Here is a 21,682-nt window from a genome sequence, read left to right on the forward strand (position 1 = left end):
CATTATTAATGATGTTAATTAAGTAAATACATGTTATTAAAATGTTGAAGTGTTTTGTTATTGGTGTGTTAGAGGGTAGTGAATAAAATAAATACATTTATATTTTAATTATTTTTTTGTTTGTAAATATTTTCTAGTCTAAAAGAATTATTTTTCTGTAAATGTATTTATTTTTTATTTTATATAATATGTGTAGGTTTTTGTTATATTTCATTAGTATTATAATATGTGTTCTTTTTATTTGTTCAATATATATATATATATATATATTAATTTTGTTTATTAATTTGTATTATTTATTTTAATTTTCAATATATGTATTTGTTTTTAAAGTGTTTGAGTGTGGATAGTATTTTTTTTCTCTGCTATCCAACACTTCCCTACTGTTGCATTCACTGGAGTGGGAATAGTAATTTGTACCGCTTCGCTATCCAGCACTTTCCCTACTGTTGCACTCACTGGACTGGGAATAGTAATTTTTCCCTCTCCACTAGCCAACTATTATCCTACTGTTGCACTCAGTGGAGTGGGAATGGTAATTTTTACCCCTCCACTATCCAACCCTTATCCTACTGTTGCATTCAGTGGAGTGGGAATAGTACATTTTACCCCTCCGCTTTCCAACACTTTCCCTACTGTTGCACTCACTGGAGTGGGAATAGTAATTTCTGCCACTTCACTATCCAACACTTTCCCTACAGTTGCACTGTTTGGAGTGGGAATAGTAATTTTTAGCGCTCTGCTATCCAACACTTATCCTACTGTTGCATTCAGTGAAGTGGGAATACTAATTTTTACCCATCGGCTATCCCACACTTTCCCTACTGTTGCTCTCACTGGAGTGGGATAGTCATTTTTATCTCTCCGCTATCCTGCACTTTCTCTACTGTTGCACTCACTGTAGTTGGAATAGTAATTTTTACCTCTCTGCTATCCAACAATTTCCCTACTGTTGCACACTCTGGAGTAGGAATAGTAATTTTTACCCCTGCGCTATCCAACACTTTCCCTGCTGATGCACTCACTGGAGTGCGAATACATTTTTTTTACCCCTCCGCAATCCAACACTTATCCTACTGTTGCATTCAGTGGAGTGGGAATACTAATTTTTACCCCTCCGCTATCCAACATTTTCCCTACTGTTGCTCTCACTGGAGTTGGAATAGTAAATTCTACCCCTACTCTATCCAACACTTTCCCTACGGTTGCACTCACTGGAGTTGGAATAGTAATTTTTACCCCTTCGCTATCCAATACTTTCCCTACTGTTGCACTCACTGGAGTGGTAATAGTAATTCTTACCCCTCCGCTGTCCAACACTTTCCCTACTGTTGCACTCACTGGAGTTGGAATAGTAATTTTTACCCGTTTGCTATCCTGCTATTCAACACTTTCCCTACTGTTGCACTCTATGGAGTGGGAATATTAATTTTTACCTCTCCGCTATCCAACACTTTCCCTATTGTTGCACTCGCTGGAGTGAAATGCTGTTTTTAGCCCTCTGTAATCCAACACGTATCCTACTGTTGCATTTAGTGGAGTGATAATACACATTTTTACCCTTCTGCTATCCAACATTTTCCCTACTGTTGCACCCTTTGAAGTTGGAATAGTAATTTTTGCCCCTTCTCTATCCAACACTTTCCCTACTGTTGCACTCAGTGGAGAGGGAATAGTAATTTTGACCCCTTCACTATCCAACACTTTCCCTACTGTTGCACTCACTGGGGTGGGAATAGTAATTTTTACCCCTCCACTATCCAACACTTTCCCAACTGTTGCACTCACTGGAGTTGGAATAGTAAATTTAATTATTTTGCTATCCAACACTTTTCCTACTTTTGCACTGATTGTATTGGGCATTTTAAGTTTAAATATTTTTTCATAGTTTAATGTTTTCATTTTTCGAGAATGTTTTTTATATTTTAAATTATTTATATGCATATGTTTTTATATATAATTTAAAAGTTTTAAAATAGATAAAATATAATACTTTATTAATTATTTTAAAATAAATATATGTATGTATAAATTACTATGTTTGTGTGTTAAAATTAATATTGAATATATTTAGTATATGTTATTTATTTTATATATATATATATATTTAAATCACATTTTTTTTACATCTATATTTTTTACATCAATATTTTTGATTAGATATTTTTGTACTTACCTGTGTAGGTATGGGAGTCAATATTTCTGTAGTCTATATTTTTCTTCTCGATATTTTGAACATTGATATTTTTAACATCGATATTCTATCAGTGAACCATCCGTAATTGGGATATTAAGCAACAAATAGCTGGCACCACTCTACATTACGTTTTAGAAAATGAGGGCTTAGTAGTTATTGAAGGGGACATTATGAAAGGCCTACAAAATGGTAGTGCGTGGTCAATTAATCTTTGCGGAGACCTGGAGGACAGATTATCATGAATAGAGCGAGAATATATAGTAACTCGACAAGAGGAAAATTGGCATAATATATCACTAGCTAGGGAAGAGTATAGACAAACGCTAGAGGAGGAACCTCGGGCCATGTTTATATCTAAACAGCACAGAGTTTATAAGCTGGGTAATAAGCTGGGTAAACTGCTGGCAGGTTTAGCCAACAGATACAACAGCCAAAGGTGGGTCAATGAGGTCAAAAAAAGTCAAGAACGACCAGTGCATACAGCCACGGATGCAAAATGTTTTGCATCATACCTAGAACAACTATACAAATCAAAAGCCCATGAACCTCTTGAAACTTTTGAGAGTCTTGTCCATGGCCTACCTACTTCAAGGCTATCCACTGTGGCAGCCAGCATGCTGGAGACGGAACTAGAAGTACAGGAAGTGACTGAGGCGATCAGGAAGCTAAATAGTGGTTAGACCCTGGGGCCTAATGGATTCTCAATGGAATTCTTTAATGTGTAGCAGGGAAAGCTTGGGGGCAGAAGACCCATATGTTCCGGGAAGCAAACGCAGATAGGAGGCTCCCATGACCTCAGAACTGCTCATATTGTGCTCATCCATAAACAGAGAAAACCATGCTCTTCCTATTGCTCAGTATCCATCTGAACACTGAAGTGAGGTCCTAGCTAAGGTGTTGGCCAATCACCTTTATCAGGTGATTGTTCAGTTGATTCACCCAGACCAGTCAGGTTTCATGCCCCACAGATCCACCCGACACAACGTCCGCCAGTGGCGGCTGGTGACATTTGAGAGTGGGGAGGCGTAAATACTGCACTGTAGTGAACGAGCGGAGCGAGCGAGCCTGAACCACCTGCAGGGGGTTCGGCGGGGATTTTCCCCCGAGAAAAGTTTGAAAAAAGAGTGGGCAAATGGGGCATTTTCAAGCCAATTTAAGAAAGAGGTGGCTTGGTAAACACATCTCTGGGAGTAGCCAGACAATACTGCAAAATTTGTCTCCACACTTCATGGATGCCAAAGACACTCCCTCGTAATGACACTCTTTGACATGCTGTCACGTCCTCCGCAGCACAACTTGAGAGACGGTCATTTGTTTAAAACTACCACAACGTACATAATGAGATGTGCCGATGTAGTCGGATAATATAAAGAGACTCTGAGAAAGGCACCACGTGCGCCCTGACATGATGTCGCAATGTTCAAACAGGCACTCTAGAAAGTAAACAAACATGTGCTTGGGAAACCAATAAAAGCAGCAGAGACAGCAGGAAGAAAGAAAAATTACATTGTCCTTTGTTTTTATTGTGTTTCTTAATCAGATTTTTATAATAATGGCCTCTTTAGTAAATGTTGCATTTTATATTAAAAAGCAAAAGCAAAGTGTCAGTCGAGCTACATTCACTATTAACCGAAGACGCAGGAATGCACCCAGCGCCCTCACGTGCAGCGACACATAAACCTTGTTTACTTTACGTTCTTGGGAGCCGCCTGTGCTTTAGCTGTTGTCTCTTCTCTAATCTGTTCGCTAGTACTTAGCAGCTTACTCAGCTGCTAAGTACTTAACCTCTTTCCGCAATGGCAATTAAGACGTGTTTTAATTTCTCTTGCAGGGATTGCCAGTGAAATCCTCCTTCCCTCTTTCTCTTACTCACTCTCTTTCTCTTGCCCCCTTCTCTTTCTGTCTCTGTGCCTCACTTTCCCTTTGTCTCTCTCTCCTACCTCGTGCACACCTCTTCACACTTGTCTCTAGCTCCTAGTTTCTACCTCCTGCACACTGTTTCACAATTGCTTCTCGCTCCCGCTCCCCGTCGCCCTCAGTGGCCCGCACTCCCTCCGGCCCAGCTCTCCCTGAGGTTGTTCCACGCTCACACACTCTCTCTCGTTGCCTCTGGGCCCAGGGTACCAGCGCCTTCACCTCAGCCTCTGATTGGCTGACGGAGTGCGCTACGGAATGTTTGAAATCCAGCTAAATACACTGATTATCATCTGGTTAAAGCTTTCTTATCTGCAGCTGGGTGCGTTTAATACATTAATATGTCCGTTAAAGCACTACACTGAGAAGTACTTATTAAAAGCGACAATTTTTATGCATGAACTTACAACCACTCTGTCCCCACCCTAGTCAAAGTGCCATTAGTGAACTAGGAGGCGAAACAGTTGTCACATGCACCCTGTATGTGTTCCAGGTTCTTGAAGATAATGGAACATGTCTTTTAAAACAAACACAATATATTTTTGTACAGCTGGAATTTGTAACACAGGATTTTGAAGGTGCTTTCATTTGGACAATGAAGAAAAAGAGGGACTTTGACTTTGTTCACCCTGCCCTGCATACAAATAGTTTGCAGTCACGCGCAAGCTAAATCCTTCAAAGCTTCTCATTTAATGAACAGAACACATAACTAATGATCTGCACAGTGTCACAGTACCATATGTGCTACAACGCTGCAAATGAATGTGCCGGTCTGGCGACATGCATCCTTTCCATCAGAGTTGAAATAAAGGAAATATTTCAAGTTGAGTGGGCGACTCGTGCATACCACGAGACTCAACAACAAGATGTAAGTGGTTAAAGTAGAAAGGAATCATATTCTGCTCATTTGCTCGTCAAATTGCAATGTTATTGTTACCACCATTGTGGCGCAGTCGAAATTCCATAGACTATAATTCCGGACAATGAACATTCCACCCCACATTTAGCAAATAGTATTATGCGCAGTGCTCGCTGTTTGCTTTCAAAGGATTTTCGCTGCAGGTGCTAACCCGTACTGCTGAATACCTCTATCCAATCATACCATTTTGGAATCAGCCCACTGTGTTTTCAACGGCCTGACTACTGGGAGAGATTTGACCACTGTGCTGTAAAGCTAGACATTGGCAGTTTTCACAGGGACATTACCTGCCTTTGTCAGCAGCACCCTGAATGGTACAGCCTCCCCTCTGTGGGTAGCCTTCGCAAAAGGCAAGCACTGCTGTATTACTCATGGCGCCTGCAGCAGCCACAGACTCGCCTGTGGCCTCAGCATAGGTACACATGTAGGCTGACGGTACTGCAGCCACGGCCGGCATGCTCGCAGGAGAGAGGGGGTGTCCGAGGTTGCTGGGTGGGGAATAAAAATTTTTTAAAAATAAACTTTACCTACCTTACCACAGGGTTCCGTGCTCGCTGCCTGTCCAAAGCTCCTAGATGGTGTAATGCTGCAGCCGGGTCCCGCACCGCATGTTCCTGCAGGAACAGGAAGCAGCACCGAAGCAGCCAGCCGGCAGCCTCCCTTCCCTACCCTAAACCAATCACAACGCTGCAATGACAGCGTTGTGATTGGTGAGGCGAAGCAGAGCGTGCCCCAGACAGGCCATTTTTTTTATGGAGGCTGCTGCATGTAGCAATCTCCATAGAGAAAAGGGGAGAGAGGGCGGTCCTGCTCGAGGGCAGGAGGGGAGTGGCTTTCCCACTGTTGTGGATACTGACTGTTCGGTCGGCCCCAGGGCTGACCAAACAGTCAATACCCACAACAGTGGATAAGCCACTCCCCACTGCCCTCGAGCAGGACCCCCCACCCTCCCGCCCCCAACCAGGCACTTCTGCTTTCTCGCAGTGCGAGAAGCAGAAACATAAAATGGTAGTTTTTACCATTTTATGTTTCTGCTTCTCGCACTGCCAGAAAGCAGTGGGGCGGCGCCCAAACGCTCCTATGGAGGAGCCGCCACTGATGTCCGCCGACTATATGGGGTCTTGGCGAGAGAGAAGACTCTGAGAGATTCAGCCATTTGATTCGGCGGAACAGCCACATTTTATGGCGATTCTCTGGAAGATAGGTATAGGCCCCCAATTCTGCAACTGGATATGCCTACTATGTACAGCACCCCAGACACAAGTCAGGGTGAATGGGACACACTCTGAATATTTCTCCCTGGGACAAGGGATGAGACAGGAGTTCCCACTGACCCCTCTATGAGGCCCCCAGGGCATGTTGTCTCTTGTTGAGCTCCAGAAACAAAGTGAGCTTTCCTCTACCCAATATTTCCAGTAACTCCAACTTAATCATGCACTGTCCAGATACACCACAAGTCTTGATCCCCTGGAGGAGAAATCCCCAGTGGAAGGCAGAGTCCTGGCAGCACCCCTCCACAAACATGCAAACTTCCAAATATATAGGACACTGATTATTATGAGCATGCCACCCCTTGAGAGCCTAAAGGAAATGTTGGAGGTAGACCTGGGTAGGCTTGAAGACAAGGACTGGATGGAGGCATGCCTCTATCCAAGAGTCCCTGCTAGGAGGGCAGGTTTCATACTGGTGCAAGTCAAGATCCTCCATAGAGCGTACTTCATGCAGGCCAGATTACACAAAATGGTGAGAACTGGTGACGACAGATGCCTTGGTCACCTGGGAAACGGGGCGCATTGGTGCAAACGCTGTGGACTTATCTGCCTTGAGCCTTCTACAACAGCCTCTCAGTGACAGTGGGGACAGACATAGCTATCACATCAGAGCTAGCTCTAGTGGGTGTCAGGAAACAGCAAACTGTCACAAAATATGACATCTTCTTTTGCAACATAGCACTGATGGTAGCAAAGCGAGATACAGTTCAGCCATGGGGAAGAGAAAACATACCCACCATTTTAAAATGGACCCAAAATGTAGACTGGTGAATGCTTGCGGAGAACTCGGTATACAAAGTCAGAAGTTGCCCCACAAAATGCTGTAAAATATGGGATCGTTGGAGGGAACAGAGTCGAAAACTGGCTGGGGTACCAAATGTTCAGAATAGAGAAAGAACTGAGAAACTGGCCTTGTAATGGATGCTCCCACGTTAGTACTTTGTGCAGATCATGAATGTGAAGATTCTGTCTCAGCTCAAATAATCAGAATATTAAAAAATCATATTTGCAAGTGATGTGCTCCATTTCTTTTTGAGGATGTTGGTGCTGTTTTGCATCAGAAAATAATAATGTTCTTATTGTATATTAAACAGAAAGCAAATATATTGATTGCAGATGATGCAAACGTTGCACTTTCCGCCTTTAAAAATAAAGATGAAGAATAAAACACTGTATGGAAATATGTAATGTGATGCTAAATAGCACTGCTGTGCAAATTAACACAGACAAAACAAAGAGAACTACTCAGGTTATGTAGCCCAGCTCTAGGTTATCCCATATCCTTATGTTTTTTAAAGACTATAGAAAACCCCCTTTAGCTTTTTCCGGGATGCTCACTCTGTATGAAAAGGAAAATATGCATGACTTCCATTCTTTTTCAACTCAGCCAACAAAGAATACACGCCGCTGTGACAAGATATGTTTCCCTTACATTTGGGCTGGCTCAAGGAGGTTTTCGCTAGTCCAATTTGCTGTATCATGAGTGTCACTGCACGTGCATTATCGGTAGACAATCTTGCCAAACCCAACACCAGTCATCCGACCTTGTATTTCACAGAATGTACTGTGCTATACTGTACACCTTGGGTACTGTATTGTAACCAGAGCGCTGGAATGACCAAAGCAAGAAACTGTAACCATATTACTAAATGATTTTGAATCAAATATTTTCTCTAATGATATATAGGGTTTTAGCTCCATCGTTCTCTTGCCTCTGGAAAATGATAAATGATGAATGAAACATTGGCACGTTGGGGCCCTTGGGTGATGCAGTGTAAGAAGGTTCATGTAAGCTTGACCTGACACAATGAAGAGGTGGATACCTGATGGGGGATCATAGCCCCCTGGTGTTAACTGATAACAATTGGGATCTCCACTGAAGTGCTTGCAAAGAAAAAAGAAGGACCTCTTCCAAACTCCAGTAATGTTAGCCAAACATTTTATTTCAACTGTGTTTGTGTATAATTGATGTTTTCCACTAAACAGATTAAGATTGAGGGTCTGATTATGAGTACAGTGGTCTACAGGAACAACGTACTCCCGGTGACGGTCCAACCATCGCCACTTAGCGGGTTCGCCTGCAGTATTCTGAATGTGGTGGTAGGACCACCGCGTCAGCCGGGATCCAGGATCCTGCGGCAGTGGCACAGCAGTCAGGAGCTGTAATATGCTGGTGGTGCCGCTGAGGCACCATCGAGTACACTACGAGTTGCCTGTCCACCGCCCATTTCATGGCAGTGAGCCCTCCATGAAAAGGGTGGCAGAGAGGCATTTAAGGGGGCCCTAACAGGGTCCCCAGCAACTCCTGGAGGTGCATGTAGGTGGTGCCCCCTGGAATTGCATCCCTGTTCCTGCATAGTATGGTGTACACAACATGGTGCATGCCACACCGTGCAGCCTAACAGACCATAGCTGTGAGACCGCTGCAGCACCGCCCGCCCGCCCAATCTGGAATCAACTCTGAACCCAGTGGGTGGATGCACTAAGGTCTTGACGGTCCTCCTGCGGACAGCGTGGAGGCTGTGGCGCAGGAGGAATGCCAAAGTCATAATAAGGCCCTGAATGTCATAAAAAGTAGATACAATCTTTACTAAGGACGTTGGCATTCAAAGATGAACCCCCAATGTGTTTCATCTATTGATATGCAGTAACTTATTTCTGTATGTCAGTTAATAATTTTGTTGCAATGAATTCTTCATCCAGACATCTACTGCTGAAAGCCATTCTGTACCTCAGCCACTTTCACAGCTTCCAAAACTCGAGAATCCTGCTCCTTCCTCTCTTGAATGTGAATAGCTTTCCATGCTGCATTTCGTAGGCCTTCTCGATTCACATCTCCACGGAGATGGTTGTAGACTTTGACCAAATTGTAAAGTCCACTGTAGCGGATGATCCAGAACAGTGGATCAGCTGAAAAAATAAAATTAATTGAGCATTAGTTGCATACAAAAGCATCTTACTAAAGCAATAACAAACTGTGTTCTAACAATTATAAAAATATTAATTGCAAACAGCAAGTGCACTTAATATAAATTAGAAAGATTATAGAGAAGAGTAGTAAATTGCCCTTGCCATTCTGTGGGTACATTAAATAAGAGTAAAAAAGGCCTGCAGCCAGAAAAAAGATCATATTTAGCTTTCTTCAGAACCAGAAATATTTGTTCATCTCTTCTTGCACCGATTCACGATAGATATGAGTGATTTTATGAATCTGGGTTGGAGGAAGGTCATAAAGGGGCTTTCACCTTGTCAGAAAATTCCCTTTTTTGTGTTCACTCCCCTTTTTATTTTAAAATGTTATAGCTGGCTTTAGGCTCTGAACACTGGGGCACTGCTATCCAGTGCACAGTGTATGTGCTCTGACTCCTAAAATATGTTTTTTATTTTAATGGATGTAAAAACTACATCCATGGTATGTAAAGTTAAATGTCACCTGTGGACTGCAGCACTTTTTGTACCATCCACTTCTGTGATAATGAAAATAAGGCTTCATGCCTACCAATGTAGCCTAAATGTTGCATTTTAAGTCTGCAATATGAACTGGCAAAATAACCCTTTTGACAGGGTAAGACCTTTCCTTTTTACTTACTCCTAAGTAGGCCCGTTTGCCCACAATGTAGGGTGTGTAGTATTTAAAAGTGGGACATATAGAAATGTAATGCTGGCATGTCCCTATAGTGACAAACTCCCAAAAGCTATTTTCACTATGAATGCTCTGGGTATCCTATGCGGAAAACTGGAGTCCAAATTATTCTACTTTCATTTTACTATCTTTGGTTTAAGACAAGCTACAGAACTGGTTCAACCACTATTTAAATATTTTTTTTAAATAAAAGTGAGATTATTCATAAATATCTAGTAAAAGTAACTTGTCGTAAGTTACCTTTCTCCTGCCTGAAACCCAGAATGCTAATTTCCATTAGCCTGCCAGCAGCTGCCCTTGCCTGTGTTTGACCTTAATGAGGTTTTGCTCACAGAATAGGACAATGGCTTAGAACTGTTGGGCAGGATAGGTTAGGTGTGTGGTATGCGTCACCTGTCAGCCCAAGAAGATCAGCTGGGGGGTTCATGACTTTAATTTATTTCAAATGGGGAAGGGTCAGTCCTGCCCATTCACAGATGAGTGTAAGAAAAGACCTGAAGAAGAAAAGCCTTTGTTCTTTAGGTCCTCTGTAGCCAGTTGGATACCAGCCCAGTTGGAGTGGGAGCTAGTCCCTGAACCAACCTAGTGTAGCTAAGGAGGAGGGGACTTGTCATTTCACTTAAAATACCCCTTGCTAGCCTAGAGGCTCTCATCAGGGACAGAAGGCCTGTGCCATTTTGAATTTCCCCTGAAATGATGCAATATGGGATTGTTTGTAGTAACTTAAACTGAATGTGCTGTAAAAGGGGGAAGGGTTCCCCAGGAGTGTCTCCCTTATTGATTAGGGAGTATCTGGGAGTCACCCCCACCCACTGGCTAGTAAATTCCACAAAAAAGTCACCTCCCCACAGCTTAGGAGAACACATTCTGGAACTACAAAAGAAAAAGAGAGAACTGAAACTCCTCTCTAAAACATGTTAGGAGATCTGAAGGGCTGAAACTACTCCCACTTGTACCCAGGACAAAGTATTGGACTCCAAGGGTCAGTTGGATTACCAACTGTGTGGCTAACATCAAAAATTGCAAGAGGCCTTTTCCCTAGGGTGACTAGTGAAATGTTGCAGCTGGGAGACGATTATACCTTACAGGTGGCCTCTCTTGGAGTAAGTCCCGACTTCTCAGCGCTGGCCCGGAGGGCCTGAGACCTTAGTGTTGTCCACAAGGGTTTATTCTGAAATTTTGAAAATATTTGGACATAAAACAATTTTGGGCCTCCAGACTTCCAAAGGATTGGGACCATCCACCTAAGTCTATTCACCCACATTGGACCATTTTACTGCCTGGAAATTCAGTTTAACTCACTCTCGGGGTACACATATCCGACTTTAATGTGGCCTTCCCAGATACAGCCTGCTGACTTACCCTGCTGGAAAAATCTGAGCTCCAAAAAAGAGCCTAAGTCCGAAGGTAGATATCTCGATGGTGTGAATGTGCCAAAAGTGTCTGGCTAATGAGGAGACTTCATTGGCCGTGATATTTGACTTTTCCCACCAAACCTATAAGCTTGTGTAGGGTCTGGCTCAACAGCTATCTGACTTTGAAAGGATTTCACTGAATACAGCCTGCTGCCTTGCCCTGCTGTATGATTCTGAATTCCATTTCTGAGACTAAGTCAGAAGATAACAATTTAAATGGGGGTGAACCTGCTTGGCATATCTGACCAGTGCTCCATCGCAGTCTGTCTGAAATTGTGCCTAGGTACTGGGTCACTCGTGAACAATACTTTCTATTGGAGCTTTACCTTTAATTGGTTATTGTGCTCTTAAATCTTTTAAAACTCATATTTCCAGGTCCCTGTATGGGAGTTTTGTCATTTTGGTGTCATTTTGTTACTAAAAGTTTATTTATTTTTACAAATTTGAGTGGAATTTTAGTGTGTTGTGTTTTTTTACTTTTTAATTGTTTTGGTACTTCTTAATAGTTTACACATTTTCTCTAAGTTAAGCATGTCTACCCTGTACCATGGCTCAAGGGATTGAGATCAGGTTTACATTTTTGAAACCTTGTGTTGGACCTAACAAGTCGAACACTTTATCACTTGTGGTGAACTACCATCCATCCCAAATAAAAGTTCTGTTTCTTGCACCTCGAAAATGGCAGATATTTGTTGAATTTCCCTCAGGATTCCTCAGCAATTTTTTTATCGTGGCAATAAAGGGCAAAGACCATTGGTGTACAAATTTGTTGCTCTTTCTTTTGGACTGTCATCAGCAGCAGCCTGGTGCTTTGCGAACCTCATGCCGCCAGTCCTAGAACACTTCAGGGCAAGAAGATTATGCCTAATCTTTACCAGACTAATATCCTGATCAGGGGCTGCTCCCAAGAGCGACTTCGGGAGACTGTGGGGACAATGATTTGCCTTCTGGGACAAAACCCAACTGGAACCTTCGCATCAGACAATGTTCCTGGGTTTTATAATAGACTCAGGACGGGTAACTATGAAACTTCCCAGCAAGAAGATGGCCAACATCAACAGAGAAAGAGGAAAGACTTGAGCATTCCCAAGATATTATTATGACAGCAAGCCCATCTGGTTGGACTCCTTTAAGCGTTGATTCAGGCAACATTTCTGGGCCCACTGCACAGCAGGGTCATTTAAAGGCTGAGGATATCCCATCTCCGTAAAAGGCTCACCTGCTCACAACAGATAGACCTCAACCAGAAAGCAAAGGAAGGGCTGCATGCTTTTGAAAGCTTTGGCTGATCTAGCAAAGGACTTCTAGCACTTCTCCTTTCAGCACTGAGTGTCAATTACGGACGAATACCTTCCAGGAGTGCAGAACTCGATAGCAGACTGGCAATCCAGACATTCTTGTGGCATGAGTGTGTTGAAGCTTCTGACAGAGGTGTTTCAAACTTTAATGAGGTGTTGGTGTCCGTGCCAGAAGGATCTGTTCATGTTGTGGCTGGACCACCAACTACCCTGCTACTTCAGCTGGAGGCCGGATCCTGGTGCAGCTGTGATGGACGTATTCCTTCAGGACTGGAGAACAGGGATCAATTATGCCTTCAACCCTTTCTCAATGATAACCAGAGTAGTGGCTCAAGTGAAGCGTTAAGGAGCAGAACTAGTTCTCGTCACCCCAACCTGACGGTCACAAGTGTAGTTTAGGATTCTGATGGAACTTTCCTCTGATTCACTGATCTGTCTTCACCTCCTTATGAACATTCTTTGGCTCTTCTAGGTCATCCTCACCACCTGGTGCCTTCCCAGGAAGGCATGCAATGTATTGGCCTACTTGTGGTGCTTATCCAGGAAACACACCTCTCCCAACAATCTACTAGTGGCATTATTTGTAAAGTCAGGGGTACTTGCTGCATTTCTTCTTACAACTCTCATGCTAGAAACGTGTTTCTCTGGGTTAGAAAGGGAAATGGAGTGTGAGTAGTAGGCACTGCACTGACTTAATTTGGTATATACATTGTGGGTCTGTGTGAGATTGAGGGGAGGAGAGTGGTCCTTACCTCCACTTATGGTTCCAACTATGATAATCTTAATTCTTTTGTGACGTAATAAAAGTTTTCTCTAGATTTAAATGCTGTACATTAATATAGGAAGCAGACTTTAATTGTGTTTTTAATCAGTAACTTGATAGATTATCCCCTCTAGCCCCTGGAAAAAAGTCACCAGTTGTTGGAGAATTGAAGCAAATAATAACTCAAGAACAACTACTAGACATATAAAGACACATAAACCCTAACAGTAAAGAGTTAATGTACCCCTCTGCAGGGCATAATATGCACTCCTGCATTGATTATGTTTTGGTGTTTGCTCTCTGGGTACACTCATGCATGAATCTAGCCTGCACATACTCTGATCATTCTCTAGTGTTAGTAGAACGAAGCAAATTTGATTGCCGACTCCCCTGGATGGAGATGACGTTCTGAGTCTTTGTTGGACCTAGTTTCTCAATCTGAAATTGCTACAGCTTTAAGTAATTCTTTGACCTCTATTTAGCCACCATTGAGCATTTTGAAACTCTATAGTAGGCACTAAAAGCATACATCTCAGAGATAAGCATACCCAAACATGCAGGTGCCCTGCGATCCATAGATATCAATGTAGCTCAGTTTGAACAGGATATAAGTTCCCTTAAACAGTCTAAGGATTAATGTACTCTGCATACAATTCAGTCCAAGCTCCATGAATTTCATCAATTTGTGGACAGTGATGTCAACTATATTGGCAAATACACTGAAGCTAGAATATATGGTGAGGGAGCACAGCCTGGTACAATTCTTGCGTACTTGATGCATCCCAGGTTCTCGGAGATGATTGTGACCTGCACACAGTCTACAAAAGAGTACCCCCCTTATGACTCCTCCTAAATAGGGAAGCACTTTAAGCAATATTATGAGGAGTTATAAGTTTCCCAAACTAGCCCTTCATCAACTGATATCACTGACCATAACAAACCGACCATGTCCTAGCTTGAGAAGGATCACATGGAGTGTCCACTTGCCTACTTAGCTCTTGAAGAAAAAAGAAATGTAATTGGAAGCCTATCTAATGGTTGTGTCCCTGTCATAGATAGCCTAATTACTAATTTTAAGAAAGAATATGTAGAGGAGCTGATCCCGCAATGTTTATGGCACTCTCTGAGACTGTGGTGGAGAATGGCCGCTTCCCATCTACCATGCATACGCGTTGATGGTACTATTCTTAAACTGCATAAGCCAGCACATCTTTGCTCTTTAATAGTTAAAGAGATCTATATAAATGCAGATGGCATAATTCTTGCAAAGATAATAGTCAACCGGATTAATCCCTTCTGTCCCAGTCTAGTATTTCTCAAACAATCAGACTTTATCCCTGGGCAAGCAACTGCTATGAATCTTAAAACTCTCATAGATTCTGAACTACACTTGTTTTTCTGGATGCTGAGAAGGTATTCAACTCTGTCGTATGGAAATATGTTTTTGCCCAGCTAATGAAGCTTGTAGTAGGGTAGACATTCCTTAAGCTGGTCCAATTATTGTACACATATCCTCCAGACTGTATTTGCATGAGTGACTGCATAACCGAGCTTATTCACATAAATGTAATGACCTGTCAGGGATCCCCCTCTCTTCCTTGCTGTATGCATTAGCCGCTGAGCCACTTGTGTGTGCAACAATGGAGCAACATGCACACAGAGGCCTTAGATTCCCAGGATATAAGATGATACTATTTGTATTTGTCGATGGCCTTTTGCTCTAAGTCAAAGATTCTGCTAGAAACTCTCCTGGTTCTTTATAAGGTAACACAATTTGCACATCTGTCAGGTCTGAAAATGAATTGGGACAAATCCCTTCTCTTTCCATTGACTGCAGTTTCTCAGCAGTGCCCTTGAAATGGACACTTAACTGGGTTCTTTATCTGGGTATTAAAGCACATAGAGACCCCATGGTTATTATCAACCATAACTGTGAAATAATTCTAAATAAGCTGATAGATGGACGGATACAACTACCTTGGCTGGCAGAACTGGCATCATAAAAATGGTGATATTGCCCCAGCTTAGATATTTATTTTAAAATAATCCTGTTACCTTGGCCCAGAGGTTCTTTTGAAATTTGCAACAATTGAAGATTCGACTGGCTTGGGCAGGCAAGCAGCCCACATTCGGTTGGCTCACATTGGTTCTCCTATATGTGCAGGGCGGCTTGGTGGTCCCTGATCTTGAGCATTATTACTATATTGCTCAGTGCCAGTTTGCACACTACTTGATCTTTGGCACGCCTCCCACATCTGTACATGAAGAGAGACACTTCTCGCCCTGCATCCCTTGTGAAGAGATTGTGTGAGCGTCCTATTAGGAAATGTAGCTGCATAGACCCACTTAAGAATAGAGCACATGCATGGAATTGGCTGTTAAAACAGTGCAGCAGGTTTCTCCCATACTACAATGGTGTGCCTGGCTTCCAATATGATTGGAGAGCAGCATATTTGCTCAAAATGAAAGACTTCAGATTGCAATAATTGGGGACTTCTCTGAGTCTAAATGTAAGTCTCGAACAGATTTATAGTCCAGGTCTGACTTTAACGGCCTTAAATATACTCCTCTACTTTGGGTTTTGCGAGACCCTTAGGGGCATATTTGCAATTAAGTGGCGAAGCGTGTCGTTAATGAGCGTAAATGAAAAGGGCCCCCTGCTGCTACTAGGGAGCTCCTCTAGGCAGCAAAATAATACACAATGTAAATACCTAGGGCAACTCAGAATCAATACCACACTAAATTATAACAGTTCTATTATATGGAGAGACAGGGACAAAAATGTGTCTGCCTGGACATTCAAAAAAGTAAGCGACGTCCTACTTGAAAGGGAAACATGCCCTGGTCTTCATGAAAGTGAACAAAGTCCACTTAGAAGCTGTTTCTGTGTTTCTTTAAAACTCGGTAGCCAGTTTCTTGAAAACTTCCATAGTTTCTTTAGCTTTAAGACTCGGACTCCTTGTGATTCTCAGTTGATGTGTCTCGAGTCTACCACGGTAAGTGTTGATGGATGCAACACACGTTGTAAAGAAAGTTGTATATTTATACGGCTATCTTTGATGGATGCAACACACATTGTAAAGAAAGTACAGCTTTCTTTACAACTCTTGTTGCATCCATCAACACTTGGCGTGGTTGGCTGACACTTCGACTGAGAAGACCAGGGCATGTTTCCCTTTAAAGTAGGACGTCGCTTACTTTTTTGAGTGTCCAGGTGGACAGTCTCCGCAATACATGATATTGCCTGTATCTGCTGTGGCTTTTGATGAACAAGGCATCTTTATGCCGAAACGCACGTAGGAAAGCATCTGGAGTTACAGCCACTCAATGACACAGATACAAATCTAGGAACTAAAAGCCTATATTGTTGGCTTACCTATAGAAAATGTCTAAATCAATATCATAATGGCAATATACAACTTTTGACTATGTACATAATGTTTTGAATTATGACTATTTCAGGTGTCTATTGTGCCTGTGATGTATGCATTATGATTGCTTAGTATGAATGATGAGATAGATGTGGTGTGTTTGTAGTTTGTTTTAGATTAAATTCTTGAATATTTAATATCATATTATCAATAAAGAACTATTTTTCTACTTTTCAATATACACATTGCTGTCCTTATCTCTCTATGTAATAGAACTGTTATTATTTAGTGTGGTATTGATTCTGAGTTGCCCTAGGAATTTACGTTGTGAAGCGTGTCGTTAAGCCAAGAAGGCTAACAACACGCTTTGTCACTTTAGAAATGCAGGGCTGCACCATATTTACTAGAATATAGTGTGGCCCTGCATTTCCCCCTGCGCTGGCGCTAAAATAAGCTGCCTAGTGCCAACGCAGGCAACCCTGCACCCCAGTGCAAGGATGCCTGTGTTGAGGGAACGATTGTTTATGTGCAGCAAGATCCCACTTCCTGCAAATAAAAAATGCCGTTTTGTAACTTCCATGTGTGCTGCTTAATGCAGCACACAAAGAAGTTGCAAAGCGGCATCTTTTTAAATGATTTTTAATGTGCAGGAAGCAATACCATTCTGCACATAAACAATCATAGGCAATTTGCTGTTTTCTATATGTGCTGCACAAGCCAGCACACATGGAAACAGCAAAAACGAGGAGAAATAAAGCATTTCTCATCGTTTCGCCTTTTTAAGACCAGATTTTCCCTGGTCTTAAATTTGGCGCTGCCCTTGTAAATAGGGGGAAGCGTCAAAATCAATGGGTGTTGTGGTGGAACGCCCATTGCCCACCCCTTTCAGCGTCATGTTAAGTGGTTTAACGTTGCCTTGTAAATAAGGCGAGGCCCCTATCGCCATCACAACATCACTGAAAGTGAAGTTGTGGTGGCGATAGGTGCTTGTAAATATGCCCCCCAGTTTGTTAATTACGAGGCTTTCCACCGAGCCTCTATCCTTTTCATAATTGACTGATTTAGCACATAGGGCCACATGTATCAACATTAGCAATAGTGATTACCTATTTGCAATTTTCTGCGAATCGCAATTAGGTAATCGCTATTACTAATGTATGAAACTCCAAGAGTTTCATTTAGGGATTCCTAGGGAGTCGCAAATCGACCTACCTCATTAATATTAATGAGGTAGGTAGCAATTTGCGACCTCTTAGGAATCGCTAAAATCACGGGGAGGGTGGCCTGCTAGGGTCAGCAGACCACCATGTCCGTGATTGCTTTCCAATAAAGCAATATATATATATTTTTTAAATGCAGCCCGTTTTCCTTAAAGGAATCCTTGCGAATGAGATACCACCAATTTGATGTTGGTGGTAAAATGCGAATGTTCTGCGACTGTATTCATGGTCACAAAACATTCATACATACCGCTGCGATTTGGAAACACCCTAAACACGCCCTAAACACGCCCCTTCCAAATACAGAATGGCAAACCCATTTTGCAATTCAGTAACAAGTTACCAAATTGCAAAATAGAGTTTGATACATAGGAAAAGCCTTTTTTTGCATTCGCCAACTGGCAGATTCTGCAAATCGTCCTGTTTGCGTTCGTAAAATAGGTTCACACATGTGGCCCATAATGACAGCCCCAAGCATATAATCTCTCATCTATATGCTTTTACTTGGAGCTGTGTCCAATTGGACACGACGCGGTCGCTGTTGAGATGGCAGACCAACATTAATCGAGACATCACAGGTGAGCAATTGCTGTTCTGCAGCTCAGCTTTAAAAATGTTTCCTTGAGCACATAGGCATTGACTGATACAATTTACATTTCTACAAATGTGTTATAAGTCGATTGCGTAGATTTGGTCTGCGCTGCTCTCGGTTTGGACAGAGGTTCTGTTCCTAAATCTGATGATGGATTTTAATATATTGCAATACTATGTCAGATAATTTTATCATGCTTGTGCTGACAAGATCTAGGCCCAGATACAAGTTGGCCCCTTTGCGAATGTATTTGGGTAAATGTACCTCACGATGCTAATATCGATAATTCTGCCTAGAAGTAGACTGATTGGATATGTGATAATAATGCGTTCCTTCCCCAACGCTGCTATTAGAACTACATTTAGGTCCATATTGTCACATGCCTGAGAAACCTACTTCTTAAGTGAAGTTTATTTTGCAATGTTGTCTGCTTCACACGTCTTGCCATACCCATTAGACTGTGATATTGCTAGATTAATGGCTTTCCTTCTCTTTACTGATGATGTTTTCCGTTTTTGAAATCAACACATATATAAAAAAACAGGGAGCACAGTGTGATGGGCAATAGTGAAGCACAGAATGGTGTTCAGCGAGGTGCAGCAGGAGAGCACAGAGCGGGGTCACCTGGGAGTGCACGGTGGCGGGCCTCAAGGGGGCCTTGTGGGATGTACCCCAGAGAAGCACTGGGTGATTTATCACACTGCAGCATGAGTGCTGTGCATCAATGGGACACTGGGCTTTGTGCAGTTCAAGGCCCAGGGCTGCGTGATGGGCCGCAGGGACCACAGGGTGTTGTACAGAAGGTGCACTCAGTGAATGATGTACAATGGGAAATACGTCCACATGAAATCACATGAAAACACTGAAAAAACCCCACCAGAATTTACCAAAAATAGAAACTGAAAACAGGAAAGCCTACTCATGTCATATGACCAGCTTAGACATGTCTTGTTTTTTTGTTCAGTGATGTTTTGAATGGCGCAAGGAAAAGCAGATGCGTGACGCATCTGCCGGGGTAAGGTTGGCGCAGTGCTTAAGTTGTGTCGCAAGCGCGACGCACCTCCAGCACTGTTCCAACCTGCCCTATCCCTAACATGGTGCATCATGCCTTACGCCTGCTTGAAGCAGGCGTAAGGATTTGACACACCAGCGTCAGAAAAGTGACTGCGTGAAATCTTGTAGATTTCACTGCGTCACTTTTCCGAGGCTTTTTCCGAAGTAACGCCCACCCTGCATACATTAAACCTGACACGGGTTTAATGTTGCCCAGGGCTTTACAACGTGACGCATCTCCTTAGATGCGTCACGTTGTAAATCTGTCGCAGCATGGCGCTAGCTTTGCACCGTGTCACAAAAGAGACGCAACGGCGGCGCAAAAGTGGCGCACGGGGCTTGTAAATCTACCCCTCTGTGTCTAGAGAGAACATCGAGCACAACACCAGCAGAAACATTATTTTCACAAAACAACGCCCTGTACCGGCATACTTACAGCTATAGCCTGGTGGGATGACGTGCCCCAGGAGTCCGCACAAACTTGTGTCTTGCACTTCATTTCTGTGATTGGTCGACGAAGATTCAGTGTTAAAGCCAACCAGCGCATATTTTTGAGTGTCCGCGGTGTCTGCGCTCACGCAGATGTCAGCAAGCACCGAACTGTAGACGCAGATCACCTCCCAGGGCCAGGAGTTGAAATCAGGGGGGCAGGCTTCATCCTGTGCACGTTTTGAAAACACAAATAAAGAATGTTGTTTATGTGTGCAAGGTGCACCACAGCTAAAATCACAGTGAGATTGTAATTAAAATTAAATTATTTTTTTTAATTTACATTCTGTTTTATACGGTCAAATTCCTCAAATGTAATTCCTGTACTTTGCTACTGTTACTTTATGTGAGTAACACTTGTAGAGCGGTCATTCAAGGGTCACGAAGGGTTTGATAGGCTAACTCCTGACTGAGTGAAAGGTCTGGGCAGTGCATCTGGAATAGAGTTTTGTTCATTGCACTCTAAAGGTTAGAGTGATTATATATATATATATATATATATTTTTTTTTTTTTTTGTTCCAATATTCTTTATTGTTTTAATAAAGCAATACAGATAATTAAGATTATATAGAAAACAATACAAGTCTTATAAATCATACCAATATGAGCAATTCATAAATAGAAGTATATTTCATGTAATAAAAAAGTTAAATGTATATATATTTTTTAATGTGCAGACACAATACTCTTCAATGTAATTTAATGCGAGGCCCACTGTGTATACAGGTCTCATATTAATGTCACTTAGCACTTATTCCAGTTGGCAGCTCACAGGGTGCACTTTATTGGTACACCTCCTTATAGTGCTACTGAAGCAGACCTGCTTCTTGTACTGTGTGCTGCTACCACTGCCATGAACACAAATGGAGATTTCCTGTGATATGAAGCAATGCACTGGATATCCACTACACTGGCATCAAAACAGAATAGGCCAAACATACAAAGCAGTTTTTTGGTGGCATTTGCTCCGATTCAGAGTTTGACTAAAAAACCTGCGTGTAGCAATGTATTAAATCAGGGGTCTCCGACAGTAGATTGCTAGTACTCTGGAAGGAGCTCCGTGAAGTAGAGCACAGTACATAATTCATGTTCAAACTCTTTTTTTAAAGATGATAGCACTGCAGATCTCTGTATTCTTGGGGTGGCCACCAGTCAAACCAATTGCAGTGCCACATGTTTGCACACACAGTACTCCAACATGAACACCAGTCTCCACTCTAACTTTAGCAAATCACATGCAGATGACTCACTTTTCAAGGGTCACTGTATCAGTCAAACACTACCTGAGAAAACTGGGACACAAGAGAAGTGCCAGCAAGAACCAGAGTGCAGTCACCAGAGTGTGGGACCGACCGAGACAGAATGGAAGTGATAAATGACCGTGTGTTAGCCATCTTGTAGCCCAGGAGAGCAGAGGCTGGGTTGACAGGAGACATGTCATCTTTGTTTCAGATAGTGGGATTGGTGTGTGCATGTATGTTTAGTTCTTTAAATATTTCTATGTGCATATGTATGCATAAGTGCGCAATATTGTAT

The 21,682-nt window shown here is 42.4% G+C and overlaps 1 protein-coding gene and 1 long non-coding RNA gene across 2 annotated transcripts in view; one reads left to right on the forward strand and one right to left on the reverse strand.

The window, feature by feature from the left end:
- TMEM232 (transmembrane protein 232) overlaps positions 1-21,682 on the reverse strand; it is a 684,788-nt gene that overhangs the window by 441,867 nt on the left and 221,239 nt on the right. The window contains exons 10-11 of the mRNA XM_085640765.1: positions 20,093-20,315; positions 9,033-9,211 (exon numbers count right to left, since the gene is read on the reverse strand). Coding sequence (XP_085496891.1) covers positions 9,033-9,211; positions 20,093-20,315 — 402 coding nt within the window. The remainder of the gene's footprint in view (positions 1-9,032; positions 9,212-20,092; positions 20,316-21,682) is intronic.
- Positions 1-21,682, forward strand: part of LOC146865737 (uncharacterized) — a 127,791-nt gene that overhangs the window by 59,867 nt on the left and 46,242 nt on the right. The window lies entirely within an intron of this gene.

The sequence above is a fragment of the Triturus cristatus genome, chromosome 2_1 (genome assembly GCF_964204655.1).
Source record: "Triturus cristatus chromosome 2_1, aTriCri1.1, whole genome shotgun sequence".
NCBI classification, from domain to species: Eukaryota; Metazoa; Chordata; class Amphibia; order Caudata; family Salamandridae; genus Triturus; species Triturus cristatus.